The sequence below is a fragment of the Astyanax mexicanus genome, chromosome 18 (genome assembly GCF_023375975.1).
Source record: "Astyanax mexicanus isolate ESR-SI-001 chromosome 18, AstMex3_surface, whole genome shotgun sequence".
Lineage (NCBI taxonomy): Eukaryota > Metazoa > Chordata > Actinopteri > Characiformes > Acestrorhamphidae > Astyanax > Astyanax mexicanus.
The window spans coordinates 40,488,342-40,510,829 of NC_064425.1; the positions used below are offsets into that span (position 1 = coordinate 40,488,342).

A 22,488-nucleotide genomic window follows, 5' to 3' on the forward strand; every position below is an offset into this window, starting at 1 on the left:
TCAAGGATTCAAAGAAACTTTGTCATTCGCATCACATGTGGTACATGAGCTAGAACGAAGTTGTAATCTCACAGTCCAGTTCCACCCAAAGAGCAATTGTTCTGAAAGATAAAATAAACTAAAATAGTAATAAAATGTAAAAGAAGAATAAAATAGATAAGATAAATACATATAATATAAATAGGAGAGTATTATTAATACTAAATTTTACTAAAATAAAATAAATTTATTTTAATAAATAAGTTTTACACCCACTTTTTTATTTTCAAATAACTAAGCATGCAGTAACTAAAAACTTGAATTTGAATCTGCATTTTGTATGTTTGAATTAAGTAATTTAATATATTCATAAAGTGAATAGGTGTGAGGTGGTGAAAATTTGCAATTGAAAAAAATACATTTTAAAATAACTAGTAGTTTTTAGATACATATCAATACATTTAAAAATATTTTCGGCCAAAAGGTGAAACATTAAAAATATATATAATTAATCATTTACATTGTAGCCAAGCATTTACAACATAAAAGAGATTGAAAATATTAGATAAATTAAATAAGAAAAATGTTTTTAATAAATACACACTTTAAATAAATACATTTAATATAGATGAATGAAATATAATTTCATTTTTATTAATTATTTACAGTTTTCTATTTTATTTACATATATATATATATAATATATATAATGTAAAAATGTAAATAAAATAAAAAAATATTAACACATGAAAATAAAGTATTTATCAAATTTAAATAAAGAAAAATAATAATAGTATAATTAAATGATAAAACAATAAGAATGAAAAGACATTGTAAACTGAATAATAGTAAGGCCATATAAATCAAAGTAAATAAATAATACATTAATAAATAAATTCATTAATAGAAAATAATATAAAAGTATATATATTCAACAAGTTTTGTTTTATGTCTGTCCATATGTATCTCCCCTATTCGCGGACTTTTATTGTGAAAAGCGGAACCGCTGTCCGTAGCCTCATTCAGATTGGGCCGCCGGAGCTGCTGCTCGGTTTACCGGGGTGTAAATCGGATGGAGAGTTTGAGCTGCGCGGTAAAGGTGGGTTTAATCAGAGCGAAACGTTTTTATTCACCAGTTAAACCCGAGTTTAGCTGTCAGAGTGTCGGTTTAATAAGAATAAACCGATAAAACTCGGGATATTCGGCGCTAACCGCTGCTGAACTGCAGGCGCTGCGGCTAAAGCTGTTAGCTGTTAGCTTACGGGGTTCTGACTGAAAACAGCAGCAGCAGCTCGATAAACCCGTTTATATTAAGTATCAGCGCTACTGAGCTCAGAGTAGATACATATATAGTATTAACAGCGTGTGTTTAAGTAGGGTGTGGCTGGTTTTGTCATTAAAACACAAATTAATAAACCTACACTAAGCTCGGGGTTCCTTCAGATAACGTTAATTAACCTAACGTTACCCCAATAACCTACTTTAAACAGCGGTTCTTTTTCTTATTAACTGGAGATAATGTCTTAATCTTATTAATACACTATTGCTATGCTTTTTTTTTATTTTGCTGGAAGTTTCCTCGGTCCTTTCCTTTTTAAATGAAGGGGAGAGTAACCTATAGCGTTATTCACCCCACCCTTCCCCTGATAACAAACAACACTGAATAAATCCTAATTTTTAGTTTTTTTTAAGTTAACCTTGCTTAACTTAAGTTACATCTTTTAAGGTTGATTATGGAAAAACAACCTTAAAACACCCTTTACTTAACAATGCCTGATAGACTTAATTGGTTAGTGTTGAATTTCTACCATTAAACCAACGTTTATTTAAATGTCTTGAAGGTTTTTAATGGTCAGTAGAATTCTGTGACCTATTGTCTATTGTATTCTTGTATATTTGAGGGTACATAAACCAACCAACGTGGAGAGCTGGAATAAAGAATACATGATAAATTAGATAGATTTGTGGTTTTTTTTTTTTTACTTTACTGTAAACATCTCCGGTTGGTTGTAAGAATTTCCTAAATTAGAAGCTAATTTGTTGAGTAAAAAAAAAAACTAGGGGTGTGCCATATCGTAACATACAAATATTTGACACTGACTCTATACACAAACAGTGTAGACTGAAGTAGGGAAAGAAAAAAAATCCCCAAATTATAAATAATACTAATTTTGTTGCCCTTAAAAGGATATATTTGTTTTGTTATGATGTTCTTTTATCATTATATCGATGGAGTTTAAATGGTCTTTCATTGACAGTAATTCCTGAGACAGTATATTGTCCACAAAAATGATGACTGTTCTGTTACATTAATATTAAAGACTTAAAAGCAATGAAGGAACACACATGAAATTAGTTTGTAGACAAAGAAAGTTTGTCATTCACAAACACGGACATAAAAACCCTACCCAGGTGGTTTGGGATGAATTGGAGCACAGAGTGGAGGAACAGCAGTGACCAAGAGCTCAGTACCCCTAGAACTCCTTTAATACTGTTGGAGAACTGTTCCAGGTTCCACCTCATGAAGCCGACTGAGAGAATCAAATGTGCTACTTTGAAGAATCTAAAGTATAAAACATATATATTTTTTCATAGTGTTGATGTCTCTAATATTAGTCTATAATGAAGAAAATTATAAAAAATAAAGACAAAACTATAGAAGAGAAGGGGTGTGTCTGGTACTGTACTTCTGATTTAATATAATATACATCTTTAAGAAAAATGCCCAGTCCTGGTTTTTTTTCTGCTCTGGGCTTGTTTTGAGCTCACTGGATTGGCCGGTTGGTTCTGAGGGTTCTAAAGACTATTCCCTTATATTCACCCATTCACAATCAATCACATTGTTATTGTTATTTTTCCAGGGACATTAATAAAGACAAGCGTTAGGATATCACACAGGTTAGGATCTGTTCTGTTTACAGAGTTATTTTACTGTAGGTACTCAACTACTGAATATGAGCTGGATGGTGGTGGTGGTGATGATGGTGTGTGTGTGTGTGTTTTTTTTTTAGTATCTAATAGAGATAGAAGATGAGTTCTCAGCAGCAATATCCTCGAGCAGGGCTGCCTGCTGGACTGGCCCAAGCCCAGACCCCTGGCCCAAACATTACAGCGGTCCAAGTAAAGCAGATTAACACTGGTGAGTGATGTACAATATATCCTCTAATTATTTAATTTTGTTATCCTTATAGTCAGTTCAAAGTATTGATGGAATTCTTACATACAGAAATAGTAGGGCTGCACAGATACAGATAATGATGAGATGTGTTACTGTACTGTAACACTGAAAATTTTATAATGGTCATTTACACACCAGTAAACTCTGATCTTTTCAGCTTTTTTATATTGAGCGTTGTCTCCATCAAAATAAAACCTATACAAAAATGGAATGCTATACATATCAGTATTTACAAGGATATAAACTTTCCAAAGGGTTAATAGGGGCGTAAGATAATATTGATTTTGTGTTGTGATATTTTGTTTAGATACACAGTATAACTTTTAAGATGTAAAGTCGTGCCAGACAGTCTCCACTTGCAGCCCATGCTAACTACTGCAGATCTCATGGTATGGCACCATCAACAAAAAAAAAAGTAAACTTCCTCTAATATTGTAACATTAAACTGCATGGATAGGAGCTAGAATAACAGCTATAGAGAACAGCTAGATTAGTATTAGAAGAAATAGATTATAAACACTGAGCAGCACTGTGTATAATTTATATGAGAGGAAAATATATATCAAAACGAATTTTCATACCCAATAACAAAACATTTCTTGTTTGCAATTTTTAAAACAACAAAGCAACAGTTTGAGAAAATTTAGAGAGAAAAAGTTAAGTTAGATATATAATACAAAAGGATTTGTTTTGTGCTTTACAATAATAAAATGATAAATACCACAAAGATCATTATAATGTGCATTATTATTTAGTTAAAGAGATATTTTATATTATATGTTTATATTTTAGCATGAACAGAAATGGCGTCACATGTGGGAGGGGAGTTTTTAGGTAATGTGAAGTGCCCAAAAAAAAACCTGCCGTGTGAAGTTAAACATTCCTAATGAGAGGAGAAATGGGCGGAGCTACACATCACACTGCATCCAGTGCTAAACCTGTGGTGGCTTCACTTTTGAGAGGTGTTGTGTCATTGATGCATATATTCAGTCATTAGTGTAAATAAATTGCAGGACTTTGCTAAATTAGTTTGATTATTGACTGTTTATTATAAAGAATAATTTATTTACCCAGTGTTCCATCAGACTGTCTCCAGTAAATGTCCTCAATATCCCAATCTAAGTGAGCATGAAGATTTTAACGGGAAATAATGAAATAAATATAAATTTTATTTTCACTGCGTGAATTCTGCATTTTTTTATTTTATTTTAGGAGGTCATGATGAAAGCCATGCTCCGAGCTCCAGCGCAGCAGCTGGATTAAGAGATGATAAGCAGGAGACGGTGGTGGTCCGGCCGTACCCTCAGCCCCAGGTCCACGGACCAGTGCCCACCGCTCCACCCCAGCTGGTCCAGCACCTTCCTCTGCAGCCTGCACCCACTGCCTCTGCTCCAGCTGCCTCCAACACCTCCGCTCACCTGCCTCAGGGCATCCCTCTCACTTTTGCTGAGTGCCCAAGCAAGGTATGTACCTTTTATGTAAATTATATGAAGAATTGGGATTCGTGCCCATTCACTGTTACTTCTGAAATCTAGGATGTAGGATAAAGGGCTCTAGTCTGTTTGCCAGGTACACCACACTACAATTCTATTTATCACACAAGTACAGTGAAGAACCAGCATTTTAACTTTCATTTATAATTATGTTCATTATATAAATCACAGAATATTACTGTAATTATTTTTTTCAATTGTTTTTTCCCCTCAGACTGCTATGAAGACTCCGATGCCCAGCCGTGTAATCGCCCCCGCCCCAGTGTCTGCTCAGGGTCATCTCGCTGTACCCCACAAGGTGCCCAGCCACATCACAGTTACCATGGAGAGTGCCATGCCACAGGCGCCTGGCATCCCTGTAGCCACCATCAGCGGCCAGCAGGTGAGGAAACCTGCTCGTTTATTGTTTCTTCCGAATTCAAGGGTGTTTAAAACAGTGTGTCCAGAGAAGACTTTCTGCTAATTTTTTGTAGAACTGCTGTGTTGGGCTGGGTATTGAAATTCGATACCAATAAGGCACAGACCAAAATGTTTTATTACTACAGAACACTTTGTAGAAACATGCATTAACACAAAGAGCACGCACAGCGAGGTAAAAACAAAACGGCAGCACCCTGATGCACAGAAATGTGGTCGGTCTGTTCGATGTTGGGTGATCTTTCAAATTGGTGGTCGTTCAAATTGTCAACACACCGCCGTAGTGCTAAAATCTCAGGCGGTTGCTCTGTTTTTCACTAACTCGCCCTCCCTTTCACTCGCGCTGTCTCTCACTAACTCGCGCTGTCCCTCCCTCCCTTTCTCTCACTCGCCCTCTCTTACTCATTTTGTCTCTCGCTATCTCGCCCTCCCTTTCTGTCTTTCGCTAACTCGCCCTCCCTTTCTCTCACTCATTCTGTTTCTCACTAACTCGCACTGTCCCTCTCTGCCTTTCTCTCACTCGCTCTGTCTCTTTCTAACTCGCCCTCTCTTTCTGTCTCTCGCTAACTCACCCTACCTTTCTCTCACTCGCGCTCTCTCGCTAACTCGCGCTGGATTTCTCTCACTTGCTCTGTATCTCACTCACTTGCCCTCTGTTTCTGTTACTTACTGTCTCTCACTGAACTCTTACTTGTGCTCTCTCTAGCTTACTTGCGCACTCGCTAACTTGCCCTCGCTTTCTCTCACTCGCTTATTCTCTCGCTAACTCCTCCTCTCTTTCTCTTACTCACTCTGTCTCTCGCTAACTCGTCCTTCCTTTCTTTTACTCACTTTGTCTCTCGCTAACTGGCCCTCCCTTTCTGTCACTCACTAACTCGCGCTGTCTCTGGCTAACTCGCACTGTCTCTTGCTAACTCACGCTGCATTTCTCTCACTTGCTGTCTCTTGCTCACTCGCCCTCACTCTCTCTCACTTGCTCTGTCTCTTGCTAACTTACTCTGTCTTTCTCTCACTTTCTCTGTCTCTCGCCAAATCACCCTCACTCTCTTTCACTCGCTCTGTATAATAATAACTATAATTTATAATATGTTGTGTAATAATAATCGGTTGTAATAATACTGTAATACTGTAATTATACTGCTGTGAGGATTTTATTTAGCATTTTTAGGATGTTGGCTGATGATCATCACTCCACTTCATTTAACCCCAATTCGTTCTGAAATACTGGACAGAGCAGAACCATCATTCTACAACTCAATGGGGCTGGGGTGCTTTATACCACTTTAGCCCAACTAGCTGACATTATTCATTATTCATTATTATTTAGCTTTTTAGCTATTTATACTGAGTATATGTATATACGGTGGGACACTGTATCTCAGTGGAACGGGTTTGAGTGCTCTGCCATATTTTATAGGTTATAGATTTGTCTTGTTTTGTTTATAGGGTCACGCTGGCAACCTGCACCGCATAATGGCCACAAACGTTCAGATCATCCGCAGTGGAGCACCTGCACTGCAGATCGGATCCTCTGCAGCTCCTCAGCACCAGTTTCCCTCCCATTTACCCAGAGGTCAGTCTGTTTGGATTTGGGTTTGTTTCTACTGTGCAAATGTCACAATGGTTTAAGCCTTAATTGGGGGGGGGGGGGGTCAGAACTGGACAATCCCCCACATTATTTGGGCCTTGCATTATTGTTGTGTGTGTGGTTTACTATATTTTATCCTACAGTCTATAAAATTGTTTCTATTTGTCCCTTCATCATAAAATGTGAATTAAAATTTGTGGTCGTTTTTTATTGTAGGAGCTGCAGCTGCTGCTGTGATGTCCAGTACCAAAGGAGCCACTGTACTGAGACCAGCTGCCACCCCAAACAACGCTGTGGGGCAGCCCACAGTCCAGCACATCATCCACCAACCCATTCAGGTTCCTGTCTCTTCTGGATTTGATCTATTAATCAAATGACCCAGACTCTGGGGCAACAAATGTGATAAGGACGTCCCTGACTAAAAGTTTACCCAATATTAAATATGTTTTAATAGATTGTATTAATGTTGTCTTATAAATAATCACATAATCTGACTTTGTGTGCTTTTGTTCTGTTTTTGTTTTTCAGTCCCGACCCATAGTGACCACTTCCACAGCGGTGATGCCTACAGTAGTGGCACCAGTCACAGCCACTCGACCCCAGTCCCCCGTCATTAGCACAGTGGCTGCTCAGTCTGGAGAACTGGTGCACGGGTAAGAGCTAAACCCCCCAGATCTGCAGCACACGTTTTCACATGACTAACCTTTTTATTATTTAGTAGTAGCACAGAAACACTGGCTCTGTGCTATTTTCATGCAGCATCTTTATCAGTTATTTAAATAAATATTGACAGGGCCTTCAGTTATTTATCTTAACCATTTTAATTTCTTTAGACAACAAATAGTATATATATTAGTTCATCTCAAAAATTTGAATATCAGTGAAAAGTTACTTTATTTCAGTAAATTTATTTCAATTAAAAATGTGAACTCGTATATATTATATAGATGTATTACACACAGAGTGATTTATTTTAAGAGTTTATTTCTTGTATTGTTGATGATTATGGCTTACAGCCAAATAAAACCCAAAAATCAGTGTCTCAAATTTTTTAAATATTATATAAGACCAATTGGTACCTTATGTAGTGTGGGCAGTGTGCCAAGTCCTGCTGAAAAATGAAATCTACATCTCCATAAAAATCAGTGAGGGGGGCCAAATTCTGTCTTTTTTCAGATACCTGTAATTCAGTTATCTAAAGCAGGGCTAAATAGAAACTTTTTTCTCAAAAAACAGCTCACATGGCATTCATTCATACTAGAGACCACAACTAGACATTATAAAATGAATTAAAAAACGGTGTTTTTAAAAGAAACAATAAATGAACAGGTCAACAAAACTATAGTGGCTATTGACTAGAAAAAAAAATCAATCTTAATCAATAAAAAAAAGTATATATATATATATATATATATATATATATATATATATATATATATATATATATATATATATATATATATATTTTTTTTTTTTTTTTAAATATTTGATAGTTATTTATATATAATCATTATTTTCCCTGTCCTTCGGTTTATTTATATCATAGACGTTCAGGCCTCACCATCCACCCGCCTCCTGCAACCCTGAGCATCCAGCGCCCTCCAGCCCGGGACACGCCCACCCGCATCACCCTTCCTTCACATCCGGCTATCGGTGCTCAGAAGCCCCTCCCACATTCAATGGCACAGGTTAGAGGTTTTTTTTTCCACTCTTACAGTACAAATATGTGTTTTTATTTAGAGATGTAAACTCCTCTTTGATGCTTAAGCTCTCCGTTAAACTTTTACTCAGCACATTATTATATTATCATTCAAAAAGCATCAAAGCCAATCTGATATAATAAAGTAAAAAGGCTGTAGTATTAAAAAGCCAAGCTTGCAACACTGTCTCCATCCCATAAATACAGGAACGTACCACCATTTTAATATTTAAGTGATTGAATGTTATGATTAATCTTATTTAATTTTTTTTAAACCGGTTGACAACACAACATACACATGTTATATAATTTGATGCATCCCTCTACTGCAGACTAGAGCATGTTAGACATCCAGGTGGACTGTTGAGGAAACAATTGCTCATAAATACATCAATAAAGCTGCAGTTCTGCAACAGAATCTTTATGTTCCATTAAAGTACATGTACGCATTGTTTATCTTTGATTTTCTTCTCTGTTTTGCAGAAACCGATCTTCAGCACTGTGACTCCTGTAGCTGCAGCAACAGTGGCCCCTATTCTGGCCACAAACACGGCTCCATCCACCACAACAACTGGTAGGACATGTACATTGATATAGTGCAGGATAAAAATTTGAAATTGATATAGTGCTGATTTTTGGGCGGTATGATCAAAAATGCGTATCGCTTTATTTTTCAAGATTCTGGCGGTTTCACAGTATTTTTATTATTCTATTTATTTATTTATTTTGCATGACTGGGCTTTTATATAGGTCTGGGACTTACTGTACTGTTAGGAGTACATATACTATAAAACATATAGTCTTTAAATTAAGGCTTTGAGTAGTATTGGGTTTACCTTGTCCCACAAATTTACACAAGGTAATCAAACTTTATTAGCCGAAAAACAGCTAAACAATGTAAACAGTAGACCTTATAAAGGGAGAAGCCCAGCAGACCAATCACAGCTGCGTCTGTCTGTGTTGTGTAGTTATATTTCCAGAGAGGTGCGAGTCAAACTACGGCAGCTGGGAATGGCAGTATGTGACAAATGCATACGGTTCAAAACTGCCGTACGGTATACCATATGAACTGGTATACCATATGAACTGGTATACCGCTCAGCGCTACATATACCGCTCAGCGCTACATCCACCATTTTTAGCTTTATAAGAAAAGTCCCCAGGCCAGATTGTCTTAAAGAAAAGATGTATTCTCAAAACAATAGAGAACATCATGTTTTTTTTTGTTTTGTTTTTTTGGGACATTGCTTACTTGCTTTTGGATTTAAAGCTAAATGTGCAGAATGTTGAGTCTCATTCACCAAAATCAGAATATTTTTTAATTAGCTGTTGAGAAGTTTTAACGAGGGGTAACAGGTGACGAATCTCATGTTTTTTTGGTTTATTTTTTTTATACTTAAATAAAATCTTGTTCTTTGTTTCCTAAAGATTTGATTCTTTTTACAGGCTCTATTCCTCAGACTCAGATATCTAGCAGTAATATTGTTACAGTGACCATGGCCTCTCATTCCACCCACGCCACTGCAGTGACCACCTCCACCATCCCTGTGGGTAAGCAGCTCATTACCACCCAGGATTTCTTCTGGTTTCCTTTGTAACTCTGACCAACTGGTGTGTTCTCTACCTCTCATCCAGTTTAGCAGTTTTGCTTTTGAAATACATTCTCTGACAGTTTCCTGCCTGATAAAACACAATGTATTTCGAATTATAAAACAATTTTTGTGATTCTTTCTGAGACCTTGCCATAATGTTGGACATTTCTCCGGACCCATTTGACCATTTACAGTTTCTTTTCTGTTGGTTTGTTTCTGTGTCTGATCTCATATTCCCAAACTGATTTCACAGAATTAGCAAGTTAGCATGCTAACCCATGAAACTAAGTATTGAACCTAAATGCTAAATGGACAAATGTGAATTTTCACACTGTAATGCTACCACAACATTAGCGTCCTGGCTACCAGCTCCAACATCGGTACCCTGACTACCGGCCTCGTCCCACATCGTCACCACATCATTAGCACTCAGGCTAAAACAACATTAGCACACGTTCCTACACCTGGATAGCCAGTACGTGATCGCTATGTCATAAAGCTAAACAATACTAAACAATTGGCCATAAGTACAGCTAGCTAGTTGTGCTGATATGAAATGGATTGTTCCCGTTTGTTAATTTTTTTAAGTCTTCTATTTTAAACCATATCTGTGTAAAAAAGCTGTCAAAACGACATGCTGTCTTCTAGCCTCATTTATTGATTTCTATCACTGATTTTATTTTATTTTTTTCTTTCATTTTTTTGTAGCTAAAGTGGTTCCCCAGCCAATCACACACACCTCCCCCAGAATCCAGTCTGAGTTTCCTGGAGAGAGAGGCAACCTCATCCCCATCTCCACCCACCGCTCCTCCCCTAACCCAATCACCATGGAGAACCGCAGCGACAACAGGTACACACCGTCTGGTCCACATTGGTTTCTCAGTGGTTTCACACTCGTTTAGGCTATTTCTATTATTTAAGGGATAAAACTGTTAAGACAAACTTTATCCAACTGGTTTATATTCCACTGACATGTTTATCTTTAATCTCCACAGACAATCTGTTCCTGTGCAGTTTCAGTACTTCCTGCCCACCTACCCATCAGCCCCGTACCCACTGACCCACACCTACACCCCCATCACCAGCTCTGTGTCCACCATACGGCCTTATCCAGGTACCAGACATTCCTGAATCATGCTCTGTGATCTTGCACATAATAGCATATTTTGACTGGAGCTCAGTAAAGGGAAATGGGGCAGGAATAGAGCTGGACAATATATTCATATTTTATCGTATTGTGATAAATATTCTTATCATATTAAAAAAAGCATATCTAGGATTTCATCAATAAGTGCTTGATTTTTTTCTTGTAAGGGCTGTTCAATATTGGAAAAAAAATCCTCTTGTTATTATTCCAATATCGCGATTTTTGTTTAGAATTTACATAATTTACATTCTTACATAATTTTTATTTTTTTATTTTTTTTAGAAACAGACAGCACCATTTAATGTGATTTTACATTTACATTTAACTTAATATATATTTATTTGTTTATTTATTTTACTAGTAGTGAGCAGCCCCCTACAACCTTATATGCAGTTTTATATTAAACACAGAGCAAACATAACCTCCTTGTATTTAGGTTTAGGAAAGGTGTAAAATATGAAAATCACTGCTGTATAAAAGAGCTCTTTGCAAGTTTCTGATAAAAGCAAATGTCTATCTACTGAGATTCTCTCTGCAGCTTCTATGTTAAAATATATACAGTCTCCATTATCGCATTAAGAAAATTGTATTAAAACAAAAAATCAATTAATTTGATCATTCTCCCAGCACTACTCTGTTTAGCTCCAGTTTAGAAACTCTAACATTCAGTAAACAGTATAAGTAGACAGTAGAAGTCTACCAACCAGATGAAACGGACCACATCAGCTCAGTTCTCCAGTATAACCCGCTCTCCTGTGTTTTGCGTTTATTCACAGTAACGGCCCAAGCCCCCACAGCCGGCATGCCGGCCCAGACCAGCGTGGGCGTGGCTTCTGCAGTGCACCTGAACTCCATGCAGCTGATGACTGTGGACAGGATTGCTCAGATCAACACCCAGAACCTACAGCCGGCCACCGTGGCAGCTCAGGGGGTCCAGCCCACGACTCTCACAGCCCAGGGGCTCCACACCTCCACAACCATCACCCCACAGAGCATCCAGCCTGCACCGGTCAACCCCCAGCAGCCCCCTACTGAGACCAAGACTTCAGGTCAGAAACAGCCTTCCAGCCACCTAGTATTAGTTAAAAGGGGTTATTCCATAGTTTTTTTCATTCATTTTAAATTGTATAGTATTGTATAGGTCTCTAGTATGAATGAATGCTGTGTGAGCTGGTTTTTGTGAGAAAAAAAAGTGCTCCGGTGATCCAGTATAACAATGCTTTAGTCTGGTGGAGGAGTGTGGTGGGGAGAAATGAGAGATTTCAGCTCTTGCTCATGAATATTAGTTCATGCAACCATATCTCCTCTGATTGGCTGACAGTTAGAAATATTTAAAAATAAAGACATTTATACTATGAAGACATTCTTTTATATTTACACTAATGTCAATGTCATATGTTACTTTACAACATATGTAAAGCCCTGCTAAATGCAATTCATCCTTTGACCTAGTTGTTTACACTTGAATGCGACTAGTAGCTCGTGTTGCTTGTGGGCGTGTCAAAGCTCCACAGGCATTTATCATGGTCCAGCTTCCGACAAGAAAAAAGACACAAAAAATTGTATTGCTTTAACAGCCCTCAAAAAATATTTATTAAACATATATAAAAACATTCACAATCCAGTAATTTTTTTCCCACATGAAAAATGTACATTTTGGAGGGAAAATATTGTATAAATAAGAAAAATCGCTTGGATGCTTTATTCTGCAGCTATGACTCTTAAGCTTGCTAGACTCTTGGCCGTTTCTATGTGGTAGGAAGGAAATGTAAGGAACCAAAAGTTCAGAGAGCAGAAGCTTGAGGACCTCTGACCGCCTTGTATGTGATCGGTCCAAAGAAATGCTAGAAGCCAATCAACCAATTGTCGCTTCACCGCGTCAAATCATTTGCGTAAAGTTGAGAAAATTTCAACTTTGTGACGCTCTACCACTTTGTCGCTTGTCGCCTCTTAAGTGTTGCGGCGACAAATCGCGCCCTGCCACAGTAAATGAATGGTTGCGTGTTGCTTTGTCGCTTTCCGGTGTGAACGTGTGGTCAGAGTCTGTGTAAAAAGCAAAATCCACCGGAGATCCTATGTAAACCTGTGTAATCACACAGTAGTACTCTCTCCTGGGCTGTCCCTCCAACCCCACCACTGTAAACACACCTCTAAGTGTGTACTCACACTAAGCACGGTTTGGCTGAATCGTGCTGGAGCACGGTTCTGCCCCCTTTCCCCTGGCCTGCACTCACACTGCATTTAAAGAATCCGTGCCCGAGCACACTTACGTCGTCAATCGTTGTTCAGTAGGCTTGCAAATAAATAAACCCAGTTACTACACCCTAAAACTAACCTTTTCTCTCTTCATCTTTTTAGTGGTGTTAGCCGATGGTTCCACGTTGGTGGCTAACACAATTAACAATGCCTTCAGCAGCGGTCAGCCTGCCGCAGTCCAAAATCAGCCTCACCCCCAGGTCAGCGGCTCTGGGGCTCCGACTCTGGTATCGTCTCCTCGGCCCAGCATCCTGCGTAAGAAACCTGCTGGCGAGGGGTAAGTTACCACTGCACTTTCTGCTGACCTCCAAACTGTACTGCTGGCGTTGTTTAACACAGGGTACCTGCAGATCCTTGAAAATTTGTTTATCTAAAAGAAAGGCCTTAGTTTGTATTAAAAAGTCTTAAATCCATTTTCCAAATGTCCAAAACAAATCCACAACAGTAACAGTTATTACAATTTTATTTTTAATTTCTTTCATTTCTTTTCTTTTTTCATTATTTAATCTCATAACTTAAAGGGGACATATTATGCAAACCTCACTTTGACAAACCTCACTTTGTGTGTGCTTTCGTATTTTCACTCGACTGCCCCTATAAACACTCCAAACTGAAAGAGTTTAGTGTAAGGAATCATATGCATCGATATGAGCCTTATTGTGATGTCATAATAAGAAAATGTACATAGAGCAACCATGGTACCACCCATCAACCCCCACCAGAACCACACCTTTTTTTATTTATCAGTTAAAGAAAAATGTTTTTGGTTAGGTTGGTTAAGATCTTAGACAGTAAACAGCAGGATTATCCAGTAGACTTCGTCTGTAGAAGGGATCTGTATCTACTGTCTGTGGCAAGTCAGCAGATGATGTAGATAAAAGTACTTTCAAATAGTAAGTTTAGTGTTTCTATCGCAGCTAAGCATGAACTAGCTTGATGTGGTAAATGCTCTTTGTAAACATGGCATGGCCAGCAACAGCTTATTTGCATAAAAGTGACAGAGCCCTTAAACGGCTCATTCTGAAAGGGACTGAAACTGGCAGCGATAGAGTTGGTTAGATTTCTTTGTGACAGTGATTGTGTGTAAAGAACTTCATGAACATGTTTTGTATAACCCGTAAATCAATAATTGCAATATCGATTATTCGTACAATGAATGAACATGATGTTAATAATTTTTGATAATCGCGATATCGTCTATTGCGTTCATTTGTATGTTTGTTCATATATATAACAGAGAACGGTATTTTAGCCAGTCATGCTTCAAGTAGAAATAAATATATAATTCCCTAATTATAATAAATTATACATTTAATTATACTTTAAAAAGTGTATAATTGCTTTTTTTATGCTAATAGTCTTAAAATTACAAAAATATTGTGTATTATTGTAGCGTTCCTGCTTCTCCTGTTAGTGTGTTTAGGTATATTTTTTTTTACCTCAATTTTAACACTACTATTAACCCCACACCTGTGTTTTGTTTAAAGTGCTGGTGTGAGGAAGAACCTGATCCCGGCTCAGCTCGGTGACCCCGGCAGGATGGACGTTGGAATAAGAGGCACTTCAGGATCCCCTCGACCTGCAGGGTACAGTTCAGCATCTCTGCCTTTTAAATCCTTTTATGGTTTGCAAAGCTCCTTTTCATATGGGTGAAGCTTTTGGTCAAAACCCAGTCCAGTTAAGTCAAGTTTATTATTTGTGTAGCACTTTTTACAACCTGTTGTTGTGAGTGCTATCTGTGCCCAAGCACGAAACAAGGTGATGTCAGTGATGCGACGTTTCTGTAAACAAACATGGCGGTGTTGTGCCGAATTAAGCACCCCAACCAAGAAAAGCACCCCGTCTCAGAAGTGCACACTGTGTCGCTGTGTATGTAACTGTAAGTAAGATAACTATGACTTTTGACATTTATTTTTAAGTAAAGTTAATTTTCTCAACTTTTATCAAGAAGACGGTGCATATGCGCTCTCAAGAGAGGGTGCTTTGCATGGTTGTGGTACTGAATTTGGCACAACACCATCCAGCCAACTGAGCAGTGTGAGTAATGACATAAGTATGCTCAGGCACGGATTGTTTAAACGCAGTGTGAGTGCATGTCAGCAGGGGAGTGGGCAGGGGGCAGAACTGTAAGAGCCTGTGCTGTGCCTATTCTATTGGCAATACTTTTCCTTATCTTAACTACATTGTCCTGTGTTTTTATTGTTCCAGAGTAAAACCCAAACCAGATATCCTGGTGGGTCTGGCTCCTCCGGTGAATCCTGCAGTGGAGGCTCTTACGGGACAGAACCCAGATCAGCAGCAGAACTCTGCTCTTCCTCCGTCTCAGATCCCGGTCCAGCCCGTCTCCTCTCTACTGACCTCAGCCACGCCCACCTCACAGCCTGTCCCTGCTGCCATGGCAGTAACCCCACCCATCCCTTCAATGGCCAACGTTGTAGCCCCACCTTCTCACCCAGGAGCCACTAGCACTGCAGCTTGTCCCATTAGCTCCACCCTCCCGGAGATTCATGTGAAGCAGGAGGCGGAACAAATGGACACATCAAAACCAGGTACCGTGTTTACATGTGATGAGCCAGGGTGTCTGTGGTTTTTCAGAGTTCCTGCGGGTCCTTAAAAAGTCTTAAAATGTCTTATTAAATCAAAATCTCGGTAATTAAGGTCTTAAATTGTCATAAATGATTGCAAATTTGCTGTAGGTATTACATTTCAGACGATGCGTTTAATGCAGGCGGGAAAACACAGTAGCCTATTGTTAACATCTGATTCGGGGAGAGAATTAAGATTAAAGGAGAGCTAGCTAACATTAGCGGCGAGTTAGCTAACATATTAACGTTAGCAGCAAGCTAGCTAACATACTAACTTTAGCAGTGAGCTAGCTAACATACTAACTTTTGCTAGCTAAAGCGAGCTAGCTTACATTACCAGGTATGGAACTAAGGTTAGCAGAAAGCTAGATAACGTTAGCGGCGAGTTAGCTAAGATACTAACGTTAGCAGCAAGCTAGCTTACATACTAACTTTTGCTTGCGTAAACGAGCTAGTTAACGTTACCAGGGATATAACTAAGGTTAGCGCCGAGTTAGCGAACATTAGCGGCGAGTTAGCTAACGTACTAACGTTACCTGGGAGAGAACTAAACGAATTAATGACTACATTTTTGCGTCTTAATTTATATTTATTGAGGTCTTGAAAAGGTCCTAAAAAGCATTAAATTTGAGTTTTATAATGGTGCAAGAACCCTGTGTTGGGGTGCAGGTCAAACGATGATAAAGAACAAACTGTAACCAGCATCTTAACTGAACTTTCATTTTACTAAGCTTTAACTTGTGTATTAATATAGTTTAATATATTAATTATTTTGACAGGTCTATCACCAACGAAGCTCAAATCATGAACCTGTAATCATACATTTCTTAAATTGTACTGTTGAAACAGTGAGTATTAATGCTCAAACTATAGTGATAAAGTTAATCTTGTGCTTATATTTTCTCAGTGGGTCCAGCGCCCCCTAGTGGCACGCCGGCTCTGGCAGTACCGTCTGCAGACCTCACCCCTGGAGCCTCGCCCAGGAAGAAACCTCGCAAGCAGCAGCACGTGATCTCCACCGAGGAGAGCGAGATGATGGAGGCCAACAGCACCGACGAGGAGCGAGTCCTGACTAAACCTCCCAGCCAGCGGCCAGAGAAACGCAAATCCCCACCCAAAGAGTATATCGGTCAGTTCTGTTCACTTTTACTTTCATGCTAGGCTGATTCTCTTCAGGCATGTTGAGGAAGAAATGTTATAAAGTGTTATGTTTTCTCTGAACATGAAAACTGCTTAAGCACAATTAATGTCATTTGTTTTATTGTCTACCAAGTCACCTAACGCAGCTGCTTTAAAAAGTTTTAACATTAGAGGAAACACTGCAGTATGTCTTGGGATAAATTAGTCATTGTTCAGTATAAATGATTTAGAATTCTTTCAGTTGCCAAATTTTTGGGTTGCCAAATATCCTAGATTTCGGATCTTAGACAGTTAAAAAAACAACAAAAAAAAAAACATGGTCAAATTTTTTTTGCCTAAACTCCAGCAACCAAATATCCATTCTGAAACATTTCTGTTGGTTTAGGTTTAAAGGCTCTGTAAAGGCAGCGTATCTACACATACGAATTTCAGCATCTCTACTAATCTGTCTTATTTAGATGTGTGTGAGTTATGGGTGAATTATACGATTTTATCTTTATTGAGATCAATTTATTAAACTTTATGTGGCAAAAATCATTACATTCAAATAAAAAAAATGCTCATGTAAATAATCCTGACTGTTGTTTTCTGGTGTAGACGAGGAGGGAGTGCGGTACGTTCCGGTACGGATCCGCCCCCCGGTCACTCTGCTCAGACACTACAGGAACCCCTGGAAAGCTGCGTACCATCACTTCCAGAGATACAGCGACGTCCGGGTTAAAGGTCTGACCAGTTCCAGCTCAGTTCTGATTACAGTAGATCTTGATCTACAGATGTTAGTCCAGATATTAAAAATAACTTTTTTCTTTTTTTATAATATTAAGTAATAGAGTTATTTTTATTGGTACGTGTTGTATTGTGTTCCAGAGGAGAAGAAAGGCTCACTGCAGGATGTGGCCAATCAGAAGGGGGTGGTGTGTCGAGCTCAGGGCTGGAAGATCCACCTGTGTTCTGCTCAGCTTCAGCAGCTGGTGAGACTCATCTCCATCCTGCTGCTTTACTGCCATCCAGAGGAGCACAAGTGCAATTACACACACATGCGCACACACGCACGCACACACTCAGACTCAGTGTATTATATGTGCTTGGGTTTAGAACAGACACCCTCTGTAAGAACAATGATTACACAAGACGACCCAAACATTTATTACCACATTCCTTATAAAAAAGATTTAACTTATAATATGTTAAATTTCCGGCTTTTGTCATTCATTTGGGCTTTTGATTGCTTGACAATTTTTTGTAAACACCTGAGGTCCAGAACAATGTTCATGTTCTTGTTACAGTGTATACTGTACATTTAGTCCAGTTTTTTTTTTAAAACTTTTTAAATTTTAATTTTAGTTTCACACTGCAGTTTATTGACTCTTGTGTGCAATAACTTTACGATATCACCTATGTGGGTGGAGTCTCCTTATACTTGACACTGATTGGTTTAAAGAATGTTGTCAATTCAAAAAGTTCCTGTTTCAGGTGTTGTGCTGAATTTTACCCCTGTCTCCCTTTGAGTGCAGGTGTATCCTGCAGCAGAATGAGTTCAACAGATTCCCCTCAGATTCCTTTTATTTCTGTTTATTAATAATAAGGGTTAATCTACAGTTACAGTAGATACAGAATCACCAGCACAATCTGTTGTACCCAAACTGCTGCATCATGTGTCTGCACAGGAAGAGGCAAAAACACATTTTCTTTTGTTTAATGGGTGATGATATTCTAACTCAACCTCTTGTAATTGGTCTGAAAACCGAACCATGGTTTAGTATCTCTTGATTGACACCATCTCTTTTAGTCTAAGCTAATTTTGGTTATTTGCTCTGCAGTGTGTTTTGCAGCACATTTCACAAATGCTATTTTAATTCGAAACCAAATTGTAAAGTCTGAAAGTTCAAATGTTACTTTGTCTGAGTGTCCTCTCCCTCTCTCCCTCTCTCCCTCTCTCCCTCTCTCTGCTGTGCTGCAGACTAATCTGGAGCATGATGCCTACAGTCGTCTGACCACTCTGCAGGAAGGACTTGTACCTAAAAAGAAATCTGGCGGTGATGATGACCTGCATCGTATCAGTGAGCTCATACAGGTCAGTCTTTTCAGCTTTTAACAGTAGTTGCTGCTTTTTCTTCAAGCTGAGAAGCTCCAGCTCATCCCAATTAAATCACCTTAAATCACCATCTCAGTTGATCAGGTTTAGATCAGGGGATTATTGTGGAGGACTAACCCTTTTTATTGTTTTTATTTTTTTTATAAATATAAATGTTTTCTATGTAATTTCACATGTGTCCCATGTCTTTAATATTAATCTACAATGTAGATAATAAATTGAATGAATGAGAATGTGTGTCCGAACCTTCGATTGAGAGTTGGACTTGGAGAGTCCAATCCTACTGAGTGGGTGGGGTAATTGGCTTAGCTGAATGTAAGAGGGGCTGGGTATTGTTTAAAAAAATTGATACTGATACGATACTTTGAGTTTGATACTGATACCAAAAGATATAATTAATTTTATTTCGATACCTTTTTCTAAATTTTAACCAAAAAATATATATAATACTCACGACGAATTAAAAAAAAAAAAAAAAACAGCTATTTTTCTTAGGCCCTTTTGATATTAAGTAGTACATAGACAATTTGATCAGTGCCTTTTTGGTATCGAATTCTGATACCCAGCCCTAACTGTAAGACTATAATCTGTGTACACCTCAGATTTAAATCAGTTATATTCTCAACCTTTTTTGTAACTTATTTTTTGCATTTCCTTAATTTAAACTATTATAACCAGTAGGACTTTAGTCTTCATGAAAGCGTCAGTTATAACTGTTTCTGTTGTTCCTGTGCAGGGGAACATGCAGCGCTGTAAGCTGGTGATGGATCAGATCACAGAAGCTCGGGAGTCCATGATGAAGGTTCTGGACCATCGAGAGAGAGTCCTGAAGCTTCTGAACAAGAACAGCAGCACCAAGAAGCTCCACAAGCTGAAGCGTAAAGACCGAGCCTGAGGGAATGGAGAGAATATGCTGAAACGGGCCTCCAGGAGCGTGACACCCAACACGACAACACGACAGCCCCAGCCTCGAATACACACACACTGTAACACCATACCCGGGCTGATCATGTGACTGAGGGACGTGAGAGAAACTGATAAACAGAGAAAAACAGCCAGATCTTCAGGTCCTCTGATGGAGCTTGGTGGTGTTCAGCATTAAGGCTAAGGGTGTGTTCTCACCCTCAGTGTGAAAAGCCTTACCTTCATACTTGAGTTAAGTGTGTGCATCATTTATGCATGAATTAAGTGTATATTGCATCTACACGGTTATTGATTTCAGATCAGTTTCTCCTGTTAATAATAATAGTAATAACTGTGTGAGTGTGATATAACACATTCATGTCAGAATGTGGAGCACATTTGGACATTTGAGTGACTTACAGAAGTTTTGGCCAAAACAGAACAAAATGATTTCGCCACTTTTTCACTATTCAATAAATTAAATAGCTTACATGTATTTCTGTCTTGCTTCTTCAAACAAAAAAGCCTCATTGTTCTGTATAAATTATTCAGTCTATTTACTCATTTGGCTGTGAAAATGCTTTCGATTTTAGTTGCTGAATATTCTTACCTTTCGTTCTGTGCACTACAAGAAGACTAACTTGTGAAAAGTTCACAGTTATAACTCCAGTATATCAGAAAAACAGTGATCTACAGCTTGCACCAACTCCGTGTTCCTGGTGTTGCGTCTCTAGACGCTCTAATCACCAGTTACACGCTGACTAACTATTCTGATCTTCACTAATATACAGTACTGTGCGAAAGTTTTAGTCCCCTGTGTGAATTAGAATAAAAATCTTCTTATATGAGCAATAAGTAGTGTTTATTTACTTAGTTACACCAATGTCATTATAAATAAATAAAATGGATTTATTATTGTGTCCTATAACAATAACCATGTCCTTTGGAAGCTGAAGAACATGGCACTGACCTGTGGACTTTTACTGCATCTCAAAAAAAAAATAATTTCATTGAAAAGTTACTTTATTTCACTAATTGAGTTTAAAATGTGAAATTCATATATTATATACATGTATTACACACAGAATGATCTATTTAAAGCGTTTATTTCTTTTATTGTTGATGATTATGGCTTACAGCTAATGAAAACACAAAAATCAAATATCTCAGAAAATCTGAATATTATATAAGACCTTTTGGTACTTTTGGCAGTGTGGGCAGTGTGCCAAGTCCTGCTGGAAAATGAAATCTGCATCTTCATGAAAATCCACATCTTCATTCTGGGAAAACACTGCACTGACTTTAGACTTGATAATAATACACAGTGGATCAACACCAGCAGATGACATGTCTCTCCAAACCATCACTGATTGGTGGAAACTTCACACTACACCTCAAGCAGTTTGGACTGTGTGTCTCTCCACTCTTCCTCCAGACTCTGCTCCCTTGATTTACAAATGAAATGTGAAATTAACTGGTGGTCAGTAATGGACCCTCTCAGACGTGCAAAAGCATCACGCTGTTAAGATATCAATGTGCCAAAGTCAGAGCATACCTGGCTCTTACAGGGAATGGCAAGTAACACACTGATAGATTCATTTCACTTTGCATCCATGATTATTTAGGAGAGAACTTTTCGAGCTACACAACACACCTAAATTCAGGTGCATGGTGCGCAATTGACATCACACCCGTAGATCAATAAAAAAGGACCCCTAATATTTACATTTTTATATATTTTATACTCCTTCTATTACTCAGATTCATCCATCTATCTGCACGCACCTATAACATTCAAACACATCACCAATCCATACATCCATTCATTCTCACCCCTACTCTTATATGAACTGGCAGAGCTAATCTGCTATAGGCTGAGCATTCTGAAATATGTACTGAAAGCCGTTTAAAATAATTTTTGTCACAGATTAGTTTTTCTGTTTAGACCATAAGGAGTTGGAGAGTGACTGTTTTAAAAGTTATGTACTTTATCAGACTATTTTTTTTATTTCCATTTTTATTAACTTTTTTTTTTTACAGAAGAAGAACCAAGTCAAAGATTTATTGAATTATCACAAAAAAAAAACATTTTATAAGGGTGTGTTAGTTTTCGTAGTAATCTTACTAATACCTGAGGAATCTAGTGAGGTAAAACTATGTTCAGCAAATGATCCCTGGAGCCAGGTATATAACATACGGCGGAAAATAATGCTGAGATAAGGCCGGTATCTCAGGGCGGGACTCTCGTCCTTATGTAAATTATAGTCCACAGTCCCTTCAGCTTTATTGTTTTCTAGAAACTCATCTGTGATCTCCAAGGAGATAAAGCTCACAAGGAAGCAGTTCTGTCATATTTGGTTCTGTTGAAATACAGGGTTTCCTGATCACCTGAGTATAGTTCCTGTATTTTTCCTGT

The 22,488-nt window shown here is 38.2% G+C and overlaps 1 protein-coding gene across 1 annotated transcript; it reads left to right on the top strand.

Annotated features, from left to right (window-relative positions):
* Nucleotides 1-991: 991 nt before the first annotated feature.
* sap130b (Sin3A-associated protein b) lies at nt 992-20,568 on the top strand. Its single transcript, XM_007245074.4, has 21 exons — nt 992-1,078; nt 2,991-3,118; nt 4,370-4,620; nt 4,865-5,032; nt 6,514-6,640; nt 6,872-6,993; nt 7,184-7,308; nt 8,202-8,343; nt 8,838-8,928; nt 9,801-9,905; nt 10,655-10,796; nt 10,942-11,060; nt 11,870-12,142; nt 13,452-13,626; nt 14,837-14,935; nt 15,558-15,898; nt 16,842-17,063; nt 17,672-17,797; nt 17,942-18,045; nt 19,035-19,148; nt 19,906-20,568. Exons 2-21 carry the CDS (start codon nt 3,010-3,012, stop codon nt 20,062-20,064), a joined length of 3,114 nt encoding a protein of 1,037 aa, XP_007245136.3. The 5' UTR covers nt 992-1,078; nt 2,991-3,009; the 3' UTR covers nt 20,065-20,568.
* The last annotated feature ends 1,920 nt before the right edge of the window (nt 20,569-22,488 follow it).